We start from the raw sequence: 20,792 nt of genomic DNA on the forward strand, positions 1-20,792 counted from the left end.
ACAAGTGACTTTTAACAGAATGCTGTGAAATTCTTCATTGTCTGAGTTTGATTCTCTTTCCAGTCACACATCCCAGTTGCTGCCTCCCAGCCTCCACTCTGCAAACCAGGGCCAGTGAAGAGAGAAATGTGGAGCCTTGATCACAAGGAAGGGATAAGACTTGAAATGTTTTCAACACTAACCCCTTTCTGTAACTACAGATAGTCTTTAGAATTTTTGTGGCTACTGCTTGAGGCTAAAAAGGGAAAAAAGCATTTTACTCTTTAATGGATGAACAAATGAGATTAAAGGAAGATATAATACAGCCAATAACAGCTAATTTATAAGCAGAGCATTAAATTTTGTCTTTTTTTCTATCTATGACCTCATGTGAAGATGGAAGGTGATAAATAAATGATAATTTCATTTGTGATGTGACCTAATTTGGGGATGTAATATTAGACATTAGTCACACTCTTCCACTTTTCCCTTTTCAAAATTATAATTGGGCTTCCTGTTTGCCTAGCTAAAAAAGAAAGTGTAATTAGCATTGACATCAGGATGTTAGTTACAAAAAGAAATAGAGCCTGCTAAGTCCTCTTTTGAAGAAAGAAGCACATGCTGTGAAGAGTGGAGGCCAAATTATTCTGAGTGGATCTCTCACCACTTCCATGGGGAAATCATGTGAACCAAGAACTGGTTCAGTTTGTTCAGATGATTCTTCACTGTTAAAGGACTTGGGGATTCTTTTCTGCTGTAGGATCTTTACGACTTCACGGTGGCAAAAATGAGTTTGAAGGCACAGTGGAGATATATGCAAATGGAATTTGGGGCACAGTCTGTAGCAGCCACTGGGATGATTCTGATGCATCAGTCATTTGTCGCCAGCTGCAGCTGGGGTGAGTTCCCCGTCAGCCTGAGAAGAATGGTGGGCACCCATCATTGCTGGGCAAGGGTCACATCTTCCTTCCTCAGTCTCACTTCTCACAAAAGAGTTCTAAAGGAAGGGCCCCAGAAGAAGGAATGAGTTCTCTTACACACAAATGCGCTTCACATATTACTGCCCCTCAGACTAAGAAGTGGGCAGATGCTAAGTGGCCACAAGTCAAAAGCCTCTTTTGGTCTTTGTCTTTAACAAAATAATTGTTTAGTCCTAGGAAGCAGGGAATTTGAGTCTAAAAATAGTAATTTCTCAGTAGCTCATGCATCCCTAGACTGCTCTCATTTGCTTTGAACTTTCTGCTTTTGGCCACCCACAAATTCCATTTGCGTGTGTGAAGGAGACAGTGTCCATCTGTGTGCTTCTCCTGAGGTGTATGAGGGGTGGTGCCTGGGCCTCGGGGCTCTGCCCTGCAACATCCTTTGAGACAGGGCAGCTCTCAGCCCAGGAGTGCCTGGAGGCCAGGACAGCCCCACCCTGCTCTAGGCAGTCTATGCACAGGCAGGGCGCCCTGCCTTCCACCAGTCCCAGCACCTTTAGCCCTTATGCCAAGGGGAGCAGAAGCCTCCATTTTGGTACAAAACGTTTTGTTTTTGTTATTGTTCTCATTGTTCTGTTTTTGTGTCTCATTTATTTTTCCTAAGTACACATTGATAAATGTTTTTCTTGACCTTTATCATCAGAGAACTTTAGAAAGCATGGAAAATATCTTGTTATGAAAAATGGACGTCTAAAAGGCCGAAAGAAAGGCTTGCAATTCAGGAATGGTTTAGATTAATAATTGTGAGCAGTAATATCTAATATGATGATACAGATGAAGGCTAGTCAACTCTAGTGAAATAAGTGCAAACTTAATTTTCCATCTTCCTCCTGTCTTCCCCCTAGGAAGGCATGGAATGAGTATTTAGTAAAGGCAAACTTTGAAGGCTTAAGTTTTTGTTTTGTTTTTTTCCTCATCCTTCATTTTATAAACAGTGAAAATGAGGTCCAGCAAGGTTAAGAGACATGATCAGGATCACATAACAAGTTAGTGGTGTGAGCTGATTTTAAAACATTCCGTTTCCATTCACACAAGTCAATTTCACATAAGATTCATATGGACTCACTATCTTTATACATAGTTTAAAACATTTAAACAATTCCTCTCCTACTACTGCAGAATTCCTCCTATTGAAGATCATGAAGGCTTAAGTTTTATTCAGACTTTTGATGCTATTAGAGAAGCAAATAGAATTAATGTACTTAATTAACTAGTTTTAAAAATGAGTGTTGGTATATATCAGCGTGAAAGAAAGTAAGGCTAAAGCCGGTCAAGTGTTAGGGTCGTGAGGAATGTTAATTACTGATTTAATCAATGAATATTTTGTCTGACAAAAGAGTCGTCAGCAGATGGGCAGGTCATAAAGAATGTGAACTTGATGCTTTTTGTTTTGATGGACTGAAGATACAGCAAGTTTGTAGGTTGGTGTCCGTGTCTTCCTTTATATACGTATCTTCATGTGCTTTTATTACCCCTGAAAACCAGGGAAGGATAAAATTTCCCATGAGATTGCGACATAAGCAAGAACACTATGGTGGACATGTGCCCTGCAGTGTGGTTACCAGTCTTTCTGTTGATGAAAGAATGTCGCCATCATTCTGTAGACATAAACTTCAGATAAGCTGGTCTGGGTGCTTATATCAGCTCTTAGTAGTCCATCAAAAAAAAAGAATTGTGCAGTAAGAGTGGAGCAACCCGGTTTTACTGCTATTAAGACACACTCATATTTTAGATACACCCCATGTATATAGTGTTTAGTTGATGGAAGTTTTTGTATGGTGACAATTCTTTAGATTACCATGTTAGTCAGATAAGCATTTCATTTTTTATATTTAATATCAATTTGTACATATCAGAGTTTACTTACAATGTACATAGATTAAATAAGTTAGAAGCAGAGCCCATCAGCAAGTTTTTATTTTACTAGTTGGTTTCAAAGTTTTGCTAGCAAATACTATTTATAAAGTTTTAAAAATTGTGAATTTATTGCCTATCTTGGTATTACCTTGCTTATGTGTAGTAATAATAATCATTTGAAAACGCTTGCCTAAAGTGCTGGTGAAGGAAAGAATCTTCAAGCATCTTTTATAGGTCAGAAGGCAGAACTAACAGAAGGTTGCAGCTGAGAGTGATTCACAGCTGAGTCCAGACTAGAATCCAAGTCTCACTGGGCCACATGATATACTTTTTGCACATAGTCACCTGGCTTCCTTTTTATATCCATAGTACGTGTTCCTTTTCTTCTAAAATCAGCCATAGACAGTGAAGGCACATGCGTACATTAATTATTTAAGATTAATTAAAAAGATCGCCTTAGGTAGTCAGCTCAAGTTCTGATTTGATGTTTTGACTACTTGAAACTTATGTAAACCATTGTTTTTCTTTTTCTTCCGAACTCATCTTTATTGATTTATTATATTTTTTAAAAATCTAAATGCTTCTATGAAAAAATTCTCCTACATTTGATAAACCCTAACCACCAGTCATTGTACTTCCAGAGGCAAAGGAGTAGCAAAACACACGCCCTTTTCTCGACTGGGCCTTATTCCCATTTATTGGAGCAATGTCCGTTGCCGAGGAGATGAAGAAAATATACTGCTTTGTGAAAAAGACATCTGGCAGGGTCGGGTGTGTCCTCAGAAGATGGCAGCTGCTGTCACGTGTATCTTTTCCCATGGTAAAAAAAAAATCCTCTTGTTTTACTTCCATTGTGTTTTCAACCATGATTCCAGATGATAAAAGTGTCTTAGTTAAATAATTTCCTAAGTGTTTAAATACGTAAGTCTGAATCATCATATTCTGTAGGACTTAACAGTCTAATTAAATGCCTTCAATAGGAATGCATCTAACAATTTGAATTACTTTTGATTTTCTAAATAGTATTTGACTTTTGACATGTTTTCTGTCTTACCCAGTTTGCTTACAGAAATACTATATACTGTATATGAAACATTTATTTTGCCAATGGAAAATCATGATGGAGTCAAGATAGAAAATCACCTTGAAATCAAATCTGTAATACAGCAGCTCCAACAAAATAATTTCAGTTCATAGGATGACATGTAATCATGGGAGCAGTGTTCTCCTGTGAGTGGCAGATGGCACATTCTGTAAAGGCCCCTTCCAAGAACAGTATCTTAGGCATGAGGTGATTGGCAGTACAGTTTCAGTCCACAAATATGCATATATTCATATGAACGTAAGTAGAGGAGGGAACAACTGCCTTTCATGATGGCTGATGGGTTTTCTGGGGAACATGGTGTATTATAACGGGTGGCCATGACCTGAGGCCGCCACACTGATACAGCATCTCTGTGCATTTGCCTTGGAAACAGCAGCATGGTTAGATGTCTCAAGCCTTGAAAAGCTAACAGCCAGCTCAGGGTAGTAGTTTTTGGTTGAGGTCAAAAGGAATAGAAAAGCCCCTGTCACAAAATATAGAGGCCCAGTTTAGAGTGATTCCTGTGAACTGGTTGGGAGAAGCAACGGGAGGATGGGTGCCGTGTGTGCTGAGAGCCACAGCCCTTTTGTGGGTATGACTTAAGTCTTGATGTTTTGTAAGGTCTTCTTATGAGTCTCCACTTTCGGGTAATGCTGCTTTTGACAAGTACATGTTTTTACATCAGTGCTTCAAGGATGATGTGCCTGGGCTCAATAATGCCCTGCTTTTTGTAGATTACTGCTTGAATACTATGTTCAAGCTGATGGACAAAATTTTAACATTTTAAAAGTAGCGAAGTAAGTAAAATCTTGAAAACAGTTATTTTTCTTTGAAGATGACTTAAAAAATTCCTTCCACTCTTTATAATCTATCCATCTGCTTGCACTGTGGTTGCAAAGATAAATTTAAGGTTTTTTATAAGCATACAAAAAACATACAAAGTTGGGATGATTTAGAAGTGAGAATGTAAAAAGTTCTCTTATGGTAGATTAAATGAGAGTGTGAAAGCAAATAGCTCAGATCACAGCGGGTCTTCCTAAGGCGCCGTAATAGACATTAAATCGTCCTTTTAGTTTGGTAATTACATTTAGTGTCTGCCCTGTAGTGCTTGTTGCGTTTCCCACACTCACGACGTAGAAGATCAGGGAACAGTACTGGCAAAGGAAGTGGCAGTCTAAATGCAAGTGCTTGGGAAGTTTATTTGTCCCTAAGTTAAACGAGAGGCAACTCTGCCACTAAATTCTCCTTCAAATGATTTTTTGTGTGTCTATTGGGAGGATGGGGGATGTTGACCAAGTTTTGTTCTTGATCTTTGCTATATTTTCACAATTACTTATACAACCAGGAAAAAACCCACATTTTAAAAGAGAGCACCACCCTAAAAAAATGTAATAGGCCATAATAGTTCTGGATTGTAGGTGATTTAAAATTTCCTCTTTAAAAAATTTTTCTGGTTTCTCCAAGCTTACCATGGTAGTACAGGGAGGGGAAGAAGAAGAGAACATGATACCCTAAGAAATATACATTTCCCCATCATTTTTACTATATTTTCCAGGGATTTTAAAGGAAAAATATATATAACAAGCAAATTTGCGTTTCTTACTGTCATTTAGTCATGTTAATTATAAGAACCTAGTGTATAATATTGAGAACAGTTATGTTTATTAAACCGGTCTTTATTCTTTAACAAATTATAAGTGCTATTTGACTTAGGTAAGTAGATAGTATTATAAATATCAGAATATGGGTATTTGCAAATATTCACTGATCTGAAAATCTCTGCTATAAAACTCAAGTATGATATTTGAATATAAATATAAATAATATAAATACCATTTCCTGACAGCCACTTACACTGTGGAGGAATTAGAAGCATACATGTGGATACACGATCAACATTTAACAAAAGGCACAACCAGACTTCTGAATAGGGTCCCAGCCTGTTTTGGCCCTTTCACCATATTGTGTGCTTTATTCCAGAAAAATTAGATTGCTTAGTTTCCCAAACACATTCAGCTTTGTACCTCTATGCTTGTGTTCTTCCTATTCCCCTTGCCTGCGCTGTACTTCCTCCATCTCTGATTTCTGGAATCCCATCCATCCATCTTGGCCCTCTTCAGATACCAGCTTATTCAGCAGTGATTCCCCATCTACCCCCAGTGATGAGCAAGCTCCCTTGCTTCTGAACCCCTGCAAGGTCTTCTTGATGATCTTTTCTCTGTACTCATTTTGTACATGATGAGGCAGTGACTTTAGGGCAGCATCCGCCTGGTGCCCCTCTGAATGCCCTGCAGCACCTGCTCCAACACCTTGCACACAGCAGGTGCCTAGTAACTGTTTGTTATCTTCTTTCTAGGCTTTTGACTATCACTTGCCAATCCAATGCATCAACACGTATTTATTACATGCCTTCTATATGCTGGGTACCTGAGATGTGCAGGTGAAGGGAAGGCGCCATCTCCGTCCTCGATTCTAGTTGACAGGTGGCAGAGAACCGACAAAAAAAAAACACACACTAAATCAGTGACAATTCTAGTTAAAGTAAATACTCTGAAAGCAATGTTGTAGGCAAATTAGGCAATTTAGTAGAAAGTGTGTTAGGGTCCTGGGTTAGCTCCAGTAGCAGGGCAGGCCTTCTGAAGAAAGAACAGTTTCAGAGTTGAGAACTGAATGATGAGAGAGGGAGGCAGCCATGGGAAGAACAGTGGGAAGTACTCCACGGGAAGTATCCAAGCAGAAGTGATAGCAAGGGAACATACCCTGAGGTGAGACCAACTTTGAGTGTTTAGGGGACAAGAGGAAGAGAGCTGTAGCCCAGTGAACGAGGCCAGGGGTGGAGAAAGGTGTTCAGAGAGTTGCGGGATAAATCAGGGGCTTAATGGACCATAATAAGGAGTTTGCGATGGGAAGGTGCCGGTGGTTCTTAACAGATCAAATGAATATGAACTGATTCATACCCAAATGAATTTACAATGTTATTTTTTTGAAAGTACTCGCCCCGATGTCCCACAATTTGGTATACTGAGTTTGATGGTAACTTCACCTTGAGTTCTACAAATATACATACTAAAACAAGTATGTTACAGATAAAAGTGCCATTCTTAATAATTACATGTTGGTGATGCTTCAGTTTCTGTAAGTAAACACATCAGTGTCCCACCATAATACCATAAAAATCAAATGAGTTTCCAGTAAACTGCAGTTTTGAGTGTGTCTTTTCTGGTTTCTGAGGTTGTTAGGGAAAAGCAAATTAGGCTAGTTTCTCTCAAGAGCTGTTTTTATAAATAGCATTCAATATGGAGTGTTTTAATTGGTTAAGATTACCATTATATATATTAGATATGTGTGTGTGTAGTCCAAATCACTGAAATGTCTTAATAAATATTAATTATTGAGAATGAGAAAGAAATAGAATATACCTTATTTCACCACTCAGTATAAATATGTAGGCTTCATTTGTTTTTAATTCCACACTGTGCAGGCCCAGCATTCCCCATCATCCGCCTTGCTGGCGGGAGCAGCGTGCATGAAGGCCGAGTGGAGCTCTACCATGCTGGTCAGTGGGGGACCATCTGTGATGACCAGTGGGATGATGCGGATGCAGAAGTGATCTGCAGGCAGCTGGGCCTGAGGTTTGTGTTTGTTCTTGTTTTGTTTTGTTTTGCTAACATTTTAAAATCTGTTATTTCCATACCCAAAGGCAGGTGGCTGTGTGTTTAAATTGTGCATTTCCTTGAACAAATAGAAAAAGGTACCTTTTGATTTTGTACTAGACTCCAGGCTCCCTGCAGAGAATTTATTTTTATTCTGAGAGTTAAGCTGTTTGTATCTGAATTCAATTGATTTTATATCCCTAGGAATCTAAACCTTTTACTACTTTTCGTTAATAGCCCTTATATTTCTCCCAGGTAATGACCAGCCACATCAACTATCAGTCATACTATGAAACTAGTGTTAGGTTTCAGCTGAAACTCAATTCTTCTCCCCAGATATTTTCTAAACTTCTGACATTTGCTTCCTTCTTTGTTACGTATGTTAGAATAAAGGATGTTTATTAATATTCAGTGGAAATACTTGCCATGTAGGGATGTAAATGTGTAGTAAAGACAGCAGTATGAAAATCAACATTTCATGTTGCCTGAGTTGTGATTTTTCTGCAGTTAGTAGTATGTTACAATTTGGGGTTTTTAAATCCTTCCCTGGAGTGATTCTGAACATTGGTATAAGAAGCCTAAAAGGTTCTCTAAATTATACTAGGGGATCTTTTAAAAGCTGATATTTTACTTTGAATTTGTAAACTTTTGCATTTAGCACTTGGTTGTGGGGTGGGGTGGGGAGGAACCTCTTGAGATTAAGGTTTCTCTGTCCATGTAACATTTTGTCCAATTAAGCATAATCCTTGACACTGGACCAGGATTTTTGAAACTTGGACCAATTCTTATTTTTTTGGCAATTGGTTTTTGCAACTGACCCCCCTCTTTTTAAAAATTCTGTGTTTATATTGAAATATTTTAATAGGCATTATAATATTTTACCTGTACTTCAGTACATCTCTTAAAATAAATAAGAACATTGTCTTACATAGCCAAATTAACATGATCACAACTAAGAGAATCAGTAATCCTTCTTAATATTGTCTAATACCCCATCATATTAAAATTCGCACCATTGCCCCTACAAAGTCCTTGACAGCTGATTTGTCGGAAGCAGAATCTATCCTGGCGCAGCCCACCGGGATGTCGTGCCCCTGAAGTCTCCTTGAATCTAGAACTGCCCATTCTGGAGAGTGTCCTACCTTCTGGATTTGTCTCACTCCTTCCTAGTTTCTCCCTTCTTCATTTAGTTTACTCCTCTGTTTCTTGCAAGTCCTGAAATTGGTGACTAGATCCAAAGGCTTGATTAGATCACCATGTTTTGGCTAAAAATTACCCTCGGTGATGTGGTGATGTTTGCTTGTCTTATATCTCATCAGCATCTTAGGCCAGCTCGGGTTCTCCCCATGCTGAGGCCTGCTCTTTCACTGTGAACTTGCAGTTTCCCCCGTCGCCGATTTTGGGACCTAACTGCTGCTTTGCAGTTCACATGTGGGACAGGAAGAAGCCTGGCAAACCCTGTGTCCATAGGGTTTATAGTTACCAGTGGTGGTAAATTTACTGGAATAATCATTTTCTTTGAGTGGGTCAGTAATAGGGCCAACCGGTTCTTTTTGTGAAAATTGTTATTAATCATTAATTTTTTTGAGCCTAGATTTTTTAAATGTTCTGACTAGGTATCAGTCTCAAAAGCAGTTTTCTTCAAAATTCCAGTTGTTGCCATTGGAGTCAGCATAGCATAAGATTTTGAGCAGGTGCCCTGTCCTGGGAATGATCTGGATTTGAGTCCTACTTCTGGGAGTGAGAAAAGTTGCAGAATATCTCTTAGTTGCAATTTTCTCATCTACAACGTATTTCCTAATGTGTAGGGTTTAGTGTCTATAAAGCAGTTAGCACACTTGTTAAGTGCACAATATATATTGACTATCAAGGTCAGTCTTATTAGGGGCTTTTATAGTGGAAAGAAGTTATTAAATATTCAAAGAAAAATGCTATTAAACATTCAAAGTAAACAGAGCATTTAGTGGTGAGATCATCAAACACTATACCTCTATCCAGAACTTCTATTTAGTTAGCTATATCTATGAATTTCATACTTTAAAACACTATTATGTGTCTATGTCTATTTACTGGGTTTTATCAATGATGTGGTCACTGGAGTGCTAATTGATTTTCGTGTTAGTTACTAAGAAACATCTTTGCCAAAAATAGTAAGAACTTTCAGGGTATAGTAATAACATATTTAACATTATAGTTACAGTATGGATTACTCTAAACTTAAGCTATAATACATTTTTTATTATTATGTTTCTGTGGGAAAAGGCAAGCTTTTGTTGCATAGAAAATGCATAGAAAATTTAAATTAAACACTGAATATGAATCGTATTTACAGTTATGGAGTGATTCTGAAAATTCATGTTGAAATGTAGGGTTCTTTCTTGATAGCCAATTTTTTTTTCACTTAAATTAACAGTTCTTAAGACCATGTGGACAAACAATGGTCTACTACATAGAATATACAAGTGGTATCACAATGAAGACTGTAATAATGTGAACACATGCATGGGTTAAATGAAGTGTTTGCATCTTTCTCAAGCATTAGTTTATTGCCGTCTTTCATATGAGGAGACTCATGTTTGAAAAAGTGATTAAAAGGGGAAAAATAGCTCCAAATACACAAGAGCAGAAAGTCTGTGTAACAACCAACAATCCAGAAGGAGAGGTTTGTTGTCATATAAGCACTCAGATGCTCTGAGCTGTCATTGTCCATTTGCCTTGATTTTATAGTTCTCTTATAAGTTTGCTTTAAAGTAATATTCTGCAACTACTCACCCTTTCATTTGTTTTGCTTGCTTAAGGGTGCAGTACTTTCAGATGAAATGGTATTTAATGGCACATCGTTGGTAGCAGATAACATAACTGTTGCTTGTCTCAGTTTATGAGTTGCTCTTAAGCAAATTTCATCACAGTCTTACTTGCTTTGTTGAATTCCCACAGGGAAGCTGCATTGTGCCTCCCTGGAGCGGTGGGTACAGTTTCTTTGTGGGAAGCTGTTTCTGTTGACCCTCATCTTTTAATGGTATCCCTAGGTGGTGGTAGCTGGCAAGCTATCTAAATACAAAAGGAGTTACTGTCATTAGATTTGATTAACCCAGAACTTGGGGAAAGATGAGGACCAGGAAAGAAGGTAGCCGGTTGTTAGAAAATTGAACTTGACAATGTGTATGTATCCAGTGAAGTTTCAGGTGGAGACGTTTTAAGTAGAGTTGCTTTTGTGAGTTCAATATTAAAGTATTTCCCATGTCTTTTGAAACTCTTAAATATAGCTAAGAACTATAACATCATATTTTGTTATGTGGATATGCCATAATTTACATAGGAATTTGAACATTTTAAACATTTCTTAGTTTTTTTTACTATAAAATTGTATAAAACATTTTATTGAGTTGTCAGAATAAAAATTCTTCTAATATGCTTTTTAAAAAAATGTTTCTTCACTCTTTTATTTCACCATTTCATTAATTTCTTAGTATATTAAAAACTTTACGATTAGGGTAACCTGGTACAGAGAATTACTGAGTGAGAAAGAGACCTTATTAAACAGATGGGGAAGTCAGGCCCTGTGAGATTACCCAAGGGCCCTGGAATCGTTCTGTTAGTGAGAGCCTGAACCTTAACGTCTGTGGCTCCCACTGTAAGATTTTTTTCTTTCATGTTACCCTTTTTGTAAAATAGCTAGGTGTTAATGATAATAAGTAGAAATAGAGGGCTGAAAGAAATAGGGAAGTCAAGAGAGAAAAGCTAATTTTAGGAAGAAGATGATGATGAACATGTTTTAAGTGTGATAGGCAACTTATTAAAAATGCCGCCAGATAGCAAAGTGTTCCAGGGTTGGCTTTGTAGCCAGACCACGTTTACCACCTAGTGGTGGTATAATGCTGGGCAAATTGTTTACCTTCTGGGCCTCAGTTGCTTCATGGGTAAATTGAGGAATACATCATGGGGTTATAGGGAGTATAAAGCTGTGAGACCAGTGCCTGGCATACAGTAAGCATTCCATATACGTCAAAAATAATTACTGGAGGTGGAAGTGATTGTTTTTTAGAGAGAAATCTAGAATATTGATCATGAAAAATGATTTTTCCATCCATAGATTTACAAGGGTTACAAAATGATATTTGCAGTTAAAGGACCAGTTTGTTTTATAACCTACCAAGTAATTATCTTGCACAATAGAATTGCCTAATTCTATTCTGTGTCTGTTCAAAGTAGTAGGTAAACCTGAGGATTGATTACTCAGATGGTGCTGTTTGTTTAGTCTTTTTCTATGAAAAAGCAAACTTTATATGCGTCCAGTCAGATTAACCTAATAGGTTGAAGAATGTTTTGGATAAGGATCGGACATAGAATCAATTCAGTGTTTATTGGTGATTGCTGTTAAGTAGGTCAAACAGCTTTACAGAAAATAACCTAATAAAGCAATGTATTATATCAGAGCATCCCTATTCCACAAATTTATTCTATAGTCAGAGGGTAAGAAAGTGGCCAACACTGGGATTTTTCCTACAAATGAACTTCCAGGGCTGGTGTGCATATGAGTTCTGCCAACCAAGGACAGAGAACCCAGAGTTTTATTGAATTCACATAGCAGTTGTTTGACATTAACAGTCCATGAGTCTTATGTTTCTGTCCCCCAGTATCACAAAATCTCTTTGAGGGCAGAGTCATCAGTTTCTTTGCTGTTCCCTTAGAAGCCAGCACAGTCCAGGGCACCAGGGAACACTAGTGACTGGCTGAAAGTGTATTTATGTAATATTATCTTCTTAATTTTAGTAAACTCAGAAATTAGCTAGAAAAACTCGTTTGTTACATCATAATTTCTTAGTTAATGTAGTTAATTTTTTTCTCAAATTCTATTAGTTTTTTCTGATTATTTTAATTATACATTCTTGTGATCATTAAAATGATGTTTATAAACAATGGAAAATATAAATAAATAAACAAGAAAATAAAACACCCAAATGGTGTTTCTTGAGTACTTTAACATAGATGGCTTTCCCCAGAGTCACTATCTGGGACTTCTACCCTTTCATCCTGCATTCTCCTTATAACATAAAAATAATTTATATTATTACTTCATTATAGCATAATAATAATGTTATTGTTAATTTATGTGAATTTTTATTTGATTGCTGTTATGTCTTACAAATGTGTCTTCCAGCTTGTTGGTTTCCCTTTTGACTCTCCCTGTGGCTTATTTTGCTGTACAGTAGTTTAAAATGATATGGTTTAATTTAGCTTTTTTAGTCTTTGTTCTCTGACTTCTTGGTTTCTCATCTTACTCAAGAAACCCTTTTACCCCAAGGTTAGTAGTACTGTGTTTTGTTTTTTTCCAGTAACTCTCACCGGCTTGCTCTCCTTCTCTCTTTCTCTGTCTCCTTCCTCCTCTCCCTTCCCTCCCTCCCTCCACACCTCCTTCCTTCCCTTCCTTCCTCCACTCCTTCCTCCCTTCTTCTTCTGCCTCCTGCCCCCACCACTCTCTCTTCTTCCTTCCTAATACTTATGTCTTTGTACCATCTGGAGTTTGTTTCCATTATGCGTTTGGGATCAAATTTTATATTCTTCCAGATTGGTCCTGGTTTTCTTAGAGCACCCAATCCTGGCTCAATGAATTGTACCCACTGACATTTTCTTTAGTAGATCTTATCTAGACTTTATCGCAGGACAAAGATCCACCGAGGCTGTTAATCTGTTTTTCTCCGAAGCTTTCCTGTCTGGCTTCTCCATGACCTGCGTCAGTCATCCTGTCTTCTCCTCCTCTGTTCTCCAACTCGGAGTGTTCTCTAAATCACTTTCCATATTTGCTTTCATTAATCTCTTTCCTCTGGGCAAAGGTCAACAAACTTTTCCTGTGAAGGACCAGATAGCAACTATTTTGGGCTTTGCAATCGCTCAACTGTGTCTGTGTAGTACAAGAGCAGCCATAGGCAAAAGTTGGGAATGAGTGCAGCTTTGTTCCAACAAAACCTTACTTATGAACAGTAAATTTGATTTTCACATGTCCAAAACTGTATTCCTATTCTGATTTTTTCCCCAACCATTTATAAAATGTAAAACCAGTCTTAGCTTATAGTTGACGTAAAAGCAGGTGGTGTGCTGAATTCGGCCCTTGGATTGTAGTTTGCTGATCTCTGCTCTAGAGCCACTAGCTAGGGCTTTTTTGCTCCCATCCTGGGTTTTCCCTTTTAAAAGAGGAGCCACGTGTCTCATGCACAGAATTCCAAGCAGTTCCCTTCTTCTTTGAGCCAGCATTTGTATAAACGTTAACATGTTTGAAATGACACATTTCAGTTATTCAAATGCTCCAAATTCTGGGACTAACTTAATGATCAATACATGACTTTGGAGTTTATTTTCAGTAGGTGTTACACTGTTTCCTTCCCAATTTAAGTGTAAATATTAAGATTTTTTTTTCTGGAAGGATATATCTATTCCACTGTGAGTAACTTTGAAAACATTTTCATTTCTTTACAGCCTTACAGACCACTATTGCAAGATCTTTTTGGTATAAGAAATATTTTTCTGGGAGCATAAATGCTGTCTATAGAAAAAAGTTGTGTTTTGGCCAATACAGTGTTTTTTGGTAAAATACCTTATGTACTAAAACTCTTGAAGTTGTTTGCCTCTGATTATTTATCTATGTTTCTGCCATAAGAATCCCGAGTTGAGTGATGCAAGTCATAGCTTAATGATCTTTTGGGTCATTATTTTATAATCCTTAATAAAAAACAACACATAGATTTATCCAGTGTCTTTTAGGCTACTAATTACTTCCAGAAGTATATCCTTTTAAAAACTACTTTAAACCAAATAAATAAAACATATTTACAACATTAAAGCCAGAAAATATTCAAATTTTAATTGATCCTGTCTTCCTTACCACTCACCTAAACCTACCTTTTGGGGAGTGGGGAAAACAGAAACTGTGATCTTTGTTTACACTGAATACCAAATATTTTTTAGATAAATTGCACAGCAAATTTATGTTATTCATCAGCCTTTAGGGGGAAGCTTCTTAAGAGCGCCAGAGAGGGAAAGGAAAACCAACATTTTTTGAGTTCCTACTTTGTATCAGTTTGATTCTTACAGCCCTGAAAGGGAGCAGTTCTGATTCCTATGTTCAAAACATGCATATTAGGCCGAGAAAGTTTTAGTAATTTACTCAAGGAAGCCCAGCTGGTTCAAGTAAACCCAGATTTGAACTCCAGGGTCTGTTGGCACATTTCATTTTCTTCTTTAAATTTAGTGTGGGAAGAATAAATTCATTGACATGGTCACTAACATATGAACATTTACATGTGTCTATTACACTCCTCTGTGTGCATGCACAGAATACTGAAACAACTGAAAATTTTATTTTAAAGAAGTCCTATTAGTTGAGCTCTTATTCCTTCTTTCCAGAAGAGTTGAAGTGGCTATCTGTTCTTCATTATGTTTACTTTAGCAAAAAAAAACAAATTCACTCAAAAATTATGTCCTATGACAATGTCATTTATGTTAGGATTCCTTTTAATTTATTCTTTCACATTTGTCTGATTCACTCTGGGTATTAGTCTTCAGTATTTGTTGGGGCAGACTTCTCAGAGTTCACTACATGACAAATAACATAGTGATTCAAGTGTTAGGATTCTAAATTAAAAAATTTTAATTCCACCAAAACATCCAGCATAAGCAACATATTTTGTCTCAGCTTCCCTCACACCTCCTGCTGTAAACATTCCTTTATCTCCCCATTAGCACACTCTCTGACTTTTTAACAGAAAACAAGTTAAGTGATAATAGAATTAATATTTGCTGTAATGGCATTTGATTGTTTAACTCTCAGAAGTGTTGGGGTTTGTTTCTTTGTGTTTTTTTTTTGATATGTGTTCTCTTAAAAAAAACTTCTGTAGTATGTAATAAATTAGTCAAACATACTAATCTTTAACCACAAAGTTGACTCTCCAAGACTTTTCCATTACTGGCGTAATGTAACCATTTAGCAAACTTTTCTTTATTATATTTTGGTTGTAAATTCTCAAGATAGTTATAATGTTTCGAGAAAAGGATAACTAAAATAATGGGTAATATATGCAGAAACATTGAAAAACAAACTAAAATATAAATGCCCTCATCTAAAAATTAAAAGGCTAAATGGGGCTGAAAATGCAATTTCTGAAGTCATAACCATTTTGACAGGCAATCATGATCTTTACTGAGATCTGGAGTTATAGAATGTGGTATCAGAATTATGGGAGAAGGAAATTAGGACAAATAAATTTGAGTGAAGTGATGTTTTCATTAGAAACATGTTTGGCGCTGAGTAAAAGAGAACTGAAAATAATGGCACAAGCAAGACAAGAGTTTATTTCTCTCAAGAGAGACCAGAGGTAGCCAGCTCAAGGCTAGTATGGTGGTTCTGAGGTCATCAGGGCCCCAGGCTCTTTCTTGCTTCTTGCTTGTGGTTCTGTCATTCTTAGTATGGCACCTTACAGACTAAGACAGCTTCTCAAACTCCAACTATCACCTCTGCCATGCAGTCAGCAGGAAGGAAGAAGTGAAACAAGGATAATTCCTGGAAGTGATATGGGACACTTCTACCAAAATACCATTTGTGCGAAACTTAGTCATCCTAAGTGGGTACAGAATTTCACTTGAGATGATTAGAAAGTTCTGGAGATGATGGTGGTGATGGCTGCACAACAGTGTGAATGTACTTAGTGGAACTGAGCTGTGCACTTAAAAATTGTTGAAGTGGTAAATTTTATGTTACATACATTTTATTTTCTTTTTATTCATTAACTTTTTGAATTCGGTAGTGTTTTAATTAGGTTGTGTTTTTATTATTCTATAAATGAGCTACACACACTGCGAGAGAGTAACAGATATGTGTGGGTGACATTATGTATTTGGTTCATAAACCCTTGCCGTGCTTATGTGTTTTCAGCCAGTTGTTTGGGAACTGCTGGGTGGTGGCATCAGTTCAAGACTTCGGATGGAGTGACTAAATGCTAGGGAGTAGGGTAGGGACCTTAAGTCTTTGATCGCCTTCCTTCTCTGTTTAATTACTTCCTGTGATTTCTTCTAGGGCTGAGTTTGCCTGCTTCCCAGGGCAGCAGGCTTTCTGTACAAGACTGACTTGTCTGGAAGGCGCAGAATGCCAGCTGTCAGACATGACACACCAAGTGCTGGCATTTCTGTTTCTTTGTAAATGATAGATCTCTTGGGCCTCCTGGCATTCACCAAGAACTTTTGCTAAAAACAACTTGAAGAACTTGTTAAGGGATTCTAGAAAGAGTATGCAGCTCTGTTCATGCTCTGGATGAAGGGATATCCCCCACACCAAGTCTGAGTACCCCAGTTCTTGCAGTTCTAGGAGGGACGGACCCCTGATGATTAATCTTTAAGCATTTACGAATGGACGACAGGGAATATATTCGTCTGGGTGTGTTTCTTCTGTCATTTTCCTGTTCACCTAGACGCCTGCCCCTCTGGCGGGCAGCTCTGCTCCCTTCATCTTCCTGTCTGCTCACCTCCCCCTTCTTCACATCTCCGGAGATCGCCTCCTTTGGCTGGGATGGCGGGGCGGCTACAGATGAAGGGGGCGCCGCAGAGGCTGAAAGGGAAGCTGGGCGACCGGAGCGCTGGGTGAGGTTTGGGGGCAGGGGTGCAAAGGCAGACTGCGAGGGAGTGGGCGCCGCAGCGCCGAGGGACTAGGCGGGCAGGGGCTCCAGGGGCTCAGGAGCGTGGAGGGGGAGAGATTTGGGCCAGAGACGGCGGTGGGGGGCGAGGAGAACAGGCGTGGCGTGGAGCGGCGAGGACCGAGAGGAGGAGGAGAGCGCCGGCCGCGCTTCAGGGCTCGGTCCCAGGTCGCCCCCCGGGGGGTCGGGCCAGTCACGGTCCTCGGTAGCGGTGGGCGGCCGGGAGAGGTGCGCCTGGGGGGCGGTGCAGGGCCCCCCGTCCGAGCCCCATCTCTCTTCTCCATATTGGATTCTCAAGGCCGCCAACAGGAACCTGTTACATATATTTTAAAACAAACAAATGTAGTCATCTGTAAGGAGAGGAGGCTGGGAAATGTGGTCTTTCTTCCGGATAGCCATTGCCCTCCTAAAAATCTGAGGTTCCAGTACTAATGAAGAAAAGGAGAGTAAATATTGGGGGATAACTAGCAGGCTTTGAAACATTCATGATGGCCAAAATAGAAAGAGCAGCAAACAAACAAACAAAATACAGCAGGTCATGTCACTATGGAATGAATTTTTTTTTTTTTTGAGAGGGCATCTCTCATATTTATTGATCAAATGGTTGTTAACAACAATAAAATTCAGTATAGGGGGGTCAATGCTCAATGTACAATCATTAATCCATCTTAAGCCTAATTCTCGTCAGTCTCCAATCTTCTGAAGCATAACGAACAAGTTCTTACATGGTGAACGAATTCTTACATAGTGAATAAATTCTTACATGATGAACAGTACAAGGGCATTCATCACAGAAACTTTCGGTTTTGATCACGCATTATGACCTATAAACAATCAGGTCAAATATGAATATTCGTTTGATTTTTGTACTTGATTTATATGTTGATCCCACATTTCTCCCTTTATTATTATTATTATTTTTATTTTTAATAAAATGCTGAAGTGGTAGGTAGAGGCAAGATAAAGGTAGAAAACGTAGTTTAGTGCTGTAAGAGGGCAAATGTAGATGATCAGATGATCAGGTGTGTGCCTATGGACTAAGTATTAATCCAGGCTAGACAAGGGCAGCAAAACATCCACGGATGCAGAAGATTTCTCTCAAAGCAGGGCGGGTGAGGTTCTGAGCCTCACCTCTGTTGATCCCCAAATTCTCACCTGATGGCCCCCCTGCGACTATGCCTGTCTTAGGTTGTTCCCCGTCCCTGTCTAACCAGTCATCTTCCAGGGCCATACAGGGAAATGTAAAGTTGGTAAGTGAGAGAGAAGCCATATTGTTTGAAAAGGTTAGCTTTTTACTTCTTTGCAGATTTATGCCCTGTGGCTTCTATGCCCAGCACTTGTCTCGAGGTATCTTTACCACCTGGAGGAATTACGATACTCGGTAAATTCAATATGAGGCACGAATTCTATTTAAGGGTTGTAATTAGGAAGGAAGAAGAAAAGCTATAGATGTAGCATATGGAAGGAAACATGGGAGGATTGATTAATTCTTTGACATATATTCTTCTAGAGTATCTTAAGTATGTATAGGTTTTAAACTACTAACTAATTTGCACACACATATTAACATAATAGGAATACGGTGACATAAACAAAGCAAATCTGTAATTACCATCCATCTCCAGTGAAGCCAAGAAAACCATTTAGGCACCCTAGGCATTTGTGAAAATTTATCTATGATATGATGGATATTGTCCAACTGTACTTGAACAGTCTGAGAAAAATCAGACAAATTAAAGCAGCCCATTTCTGGGATCTGTTCACATCCCATATGTTCTTTTAACCGTAGATAGTCTATAGTCATGAGATTTTGGAGTGCTACAACTTGCACCCCTCCCAACTCCTGGTTGAGTACTATGGAATGAATTTTTAAGGGAAAGTATGTATCAGTCATAATTATATCTTTGCCAGGGGCAAAAGACATAAGCCAAACCAATGTTTGGTGTCTAATCCGAAATTCTTATGGTCTTATATTTGTTTAGTGGCATTGCCAAAGCATGGAATCAGGCATATTTTGGGGAAGGATCTGGTCCAGTGATGCTGGATGAAGTACGTTGCACTGGGAATGAGCTTTCTATTGAGCAATGTTCAAAGCGTTCCTGGGGAGAGCATAACTGTGACCACAAGGAAGATGCTGGAGTGTCCTGTACCCCTCTAACAGGTAAGAATCTCACCATATTAATCCTCCAACTTTTGCCCCCAGCGCCATTTGGACTTACCTTCCCTTCTCCTCAATTTAGATAATATTAGTAAATGAGCACACAAATCCCCCAAATAAAACTAAAAAAAAAGTAACAACAAATTCTGTATTAAAATGCTACCTCCTTTATGATTAGCACACATAATGTGGTGGCGGGGGCACGGGGAAGGCAGTATTACAGAGAATACAAGTAATGATTATATAGCACCTTATAACGCTGATGGGCAGTGACTGTACTGGGATATGTGCTGGGGACATGATGATGGGGGGAGTCTAGTAACCATAATGTTGCTCATGTAATTGTACATTAATGATCCCCCCCCAAAAATGCTACCTCCTCAGTCACATATATTTCTGAGTTTTTCAATTTAAGACTATACAGTCCTGTAAAGGTAGATAAAAAATATACTTTTGTTGCAATATATAGTACCCAATAATAAAAATCAGTGTGCAGTAAAAACTTTCAAGTACTAGGTATTATATATAATTATATGTTAGTTCATTAATGCGTTAGTCTGTCTTGACTTTCAGGATGTGCTTGTAGCTGATAAAACTGTATTGATGGGCTTGTTGGTTAAAGCAAGAAGCAAGTTAACTTTGCTGTCCTCGATTTTTAGACCATTCCAAATCACAGCATGCTTGTCGAGATGTGTCAAGTGTATTAATAACAAGGGTATGTCTGAGTACAATGAGTGTGTGTGTATGTACTTACCTGTTTGGGGGGAAGTAGAGGGAAATGGGCAGGCAAGAGAAGTTGGAACAGCACATCCATTGTTTCTATACTAAAAAGAACTTGAAAGAATTTTGGGGTTTTAATCTTTCTCATTTATTTATTTATTTATTTATTTATTTACTTATCTACCTATTTATTTATTTTATTTTGGTATCATTAATCTACACTTACATGAGGAACATTATGTTTGCTAGACTCCCCCCATCGCCAAGTCACCCCCACATACCCCATTACAGTCACTGTCCATCAGCGTAGTAAGATGCTGTAGAATCACTACTTGTCTTCTCTATGTTGCACAGCCCTCCCTGTGCCCCACCCACACATTATACATGCTAATTGTAATGCTCCCTTTCTTTTCTACCCCCCCTTATCCCTTCCTTCTCACCCATCCTCCCCAGTCCCTTTCCCTTTGGTAACTGTTAGTCCATTCTTGGGTTCTGTGAGTCTGCTGCTGTTTTGTTTCTTCAGTTTTTCTTTGTTCCTATACTCCATAGATAAGTGATACTTATCATTTGATACTTGTCTTTCTCCACCTGGCTTATTTCACTGAGCATAATACCCTCTAGCTCCATGTTGAAATGGTACTATTTGTTTTCTTCTTATGGCTGAATAATATTCCATTGTGT

The 20,792-nt window shown here is 38.4% G+C and overlaps 1 protein-coding gene across 6 annotated transcripts in view; it reads left to right on the forward strand.

Moving 5' to 3' along the window:
* Positions 1-20,792, forward strand: part of LOC118967429 (neurotrypsin) — a 189,390-nt gene that overhangs the window by 118,690 nt on the left and 49,908 nt on the right. For 5 of the 6 annotated variants that reach the window (XM_073237088.1, XM_073237087.1, XM_073237086.1 and 2 more), the window contains 4 exons: positions 740-878; positions 3,458-3,636; positions 7,382-7,532; positions 19,216-19,394. In XM_073237088.1, the coding sequence (XP_073093189.1) occupies positions 740-878; positions 3,458-3,636; positions 7,382-7,532; positions 19,216-19,394 (648 nt within the window). The remainder of the gene's footprint in view (positions 1-739; positions 879-3,457; positions 3,637-7,381; positions 7,533-19,215; positions 19,395-20,792) is intronic. The other variant, XM_073237084.1, reaches the window with a different exon arrangement.

Source organism: Manis javanica, chromosome 5 (genome assembly GCF_040802235.1).
Source record: "Manis javanica isolate MJ-LG chromosome 5, MJ_LKY, whole genome shotgun sequence".
Taxonomy (NCBI): domain Eukaryota; kingdom Metazoa; phylum Chordata; class Mammalia; order Pholidota; family Manidae; genus Manis; species Manis javanica.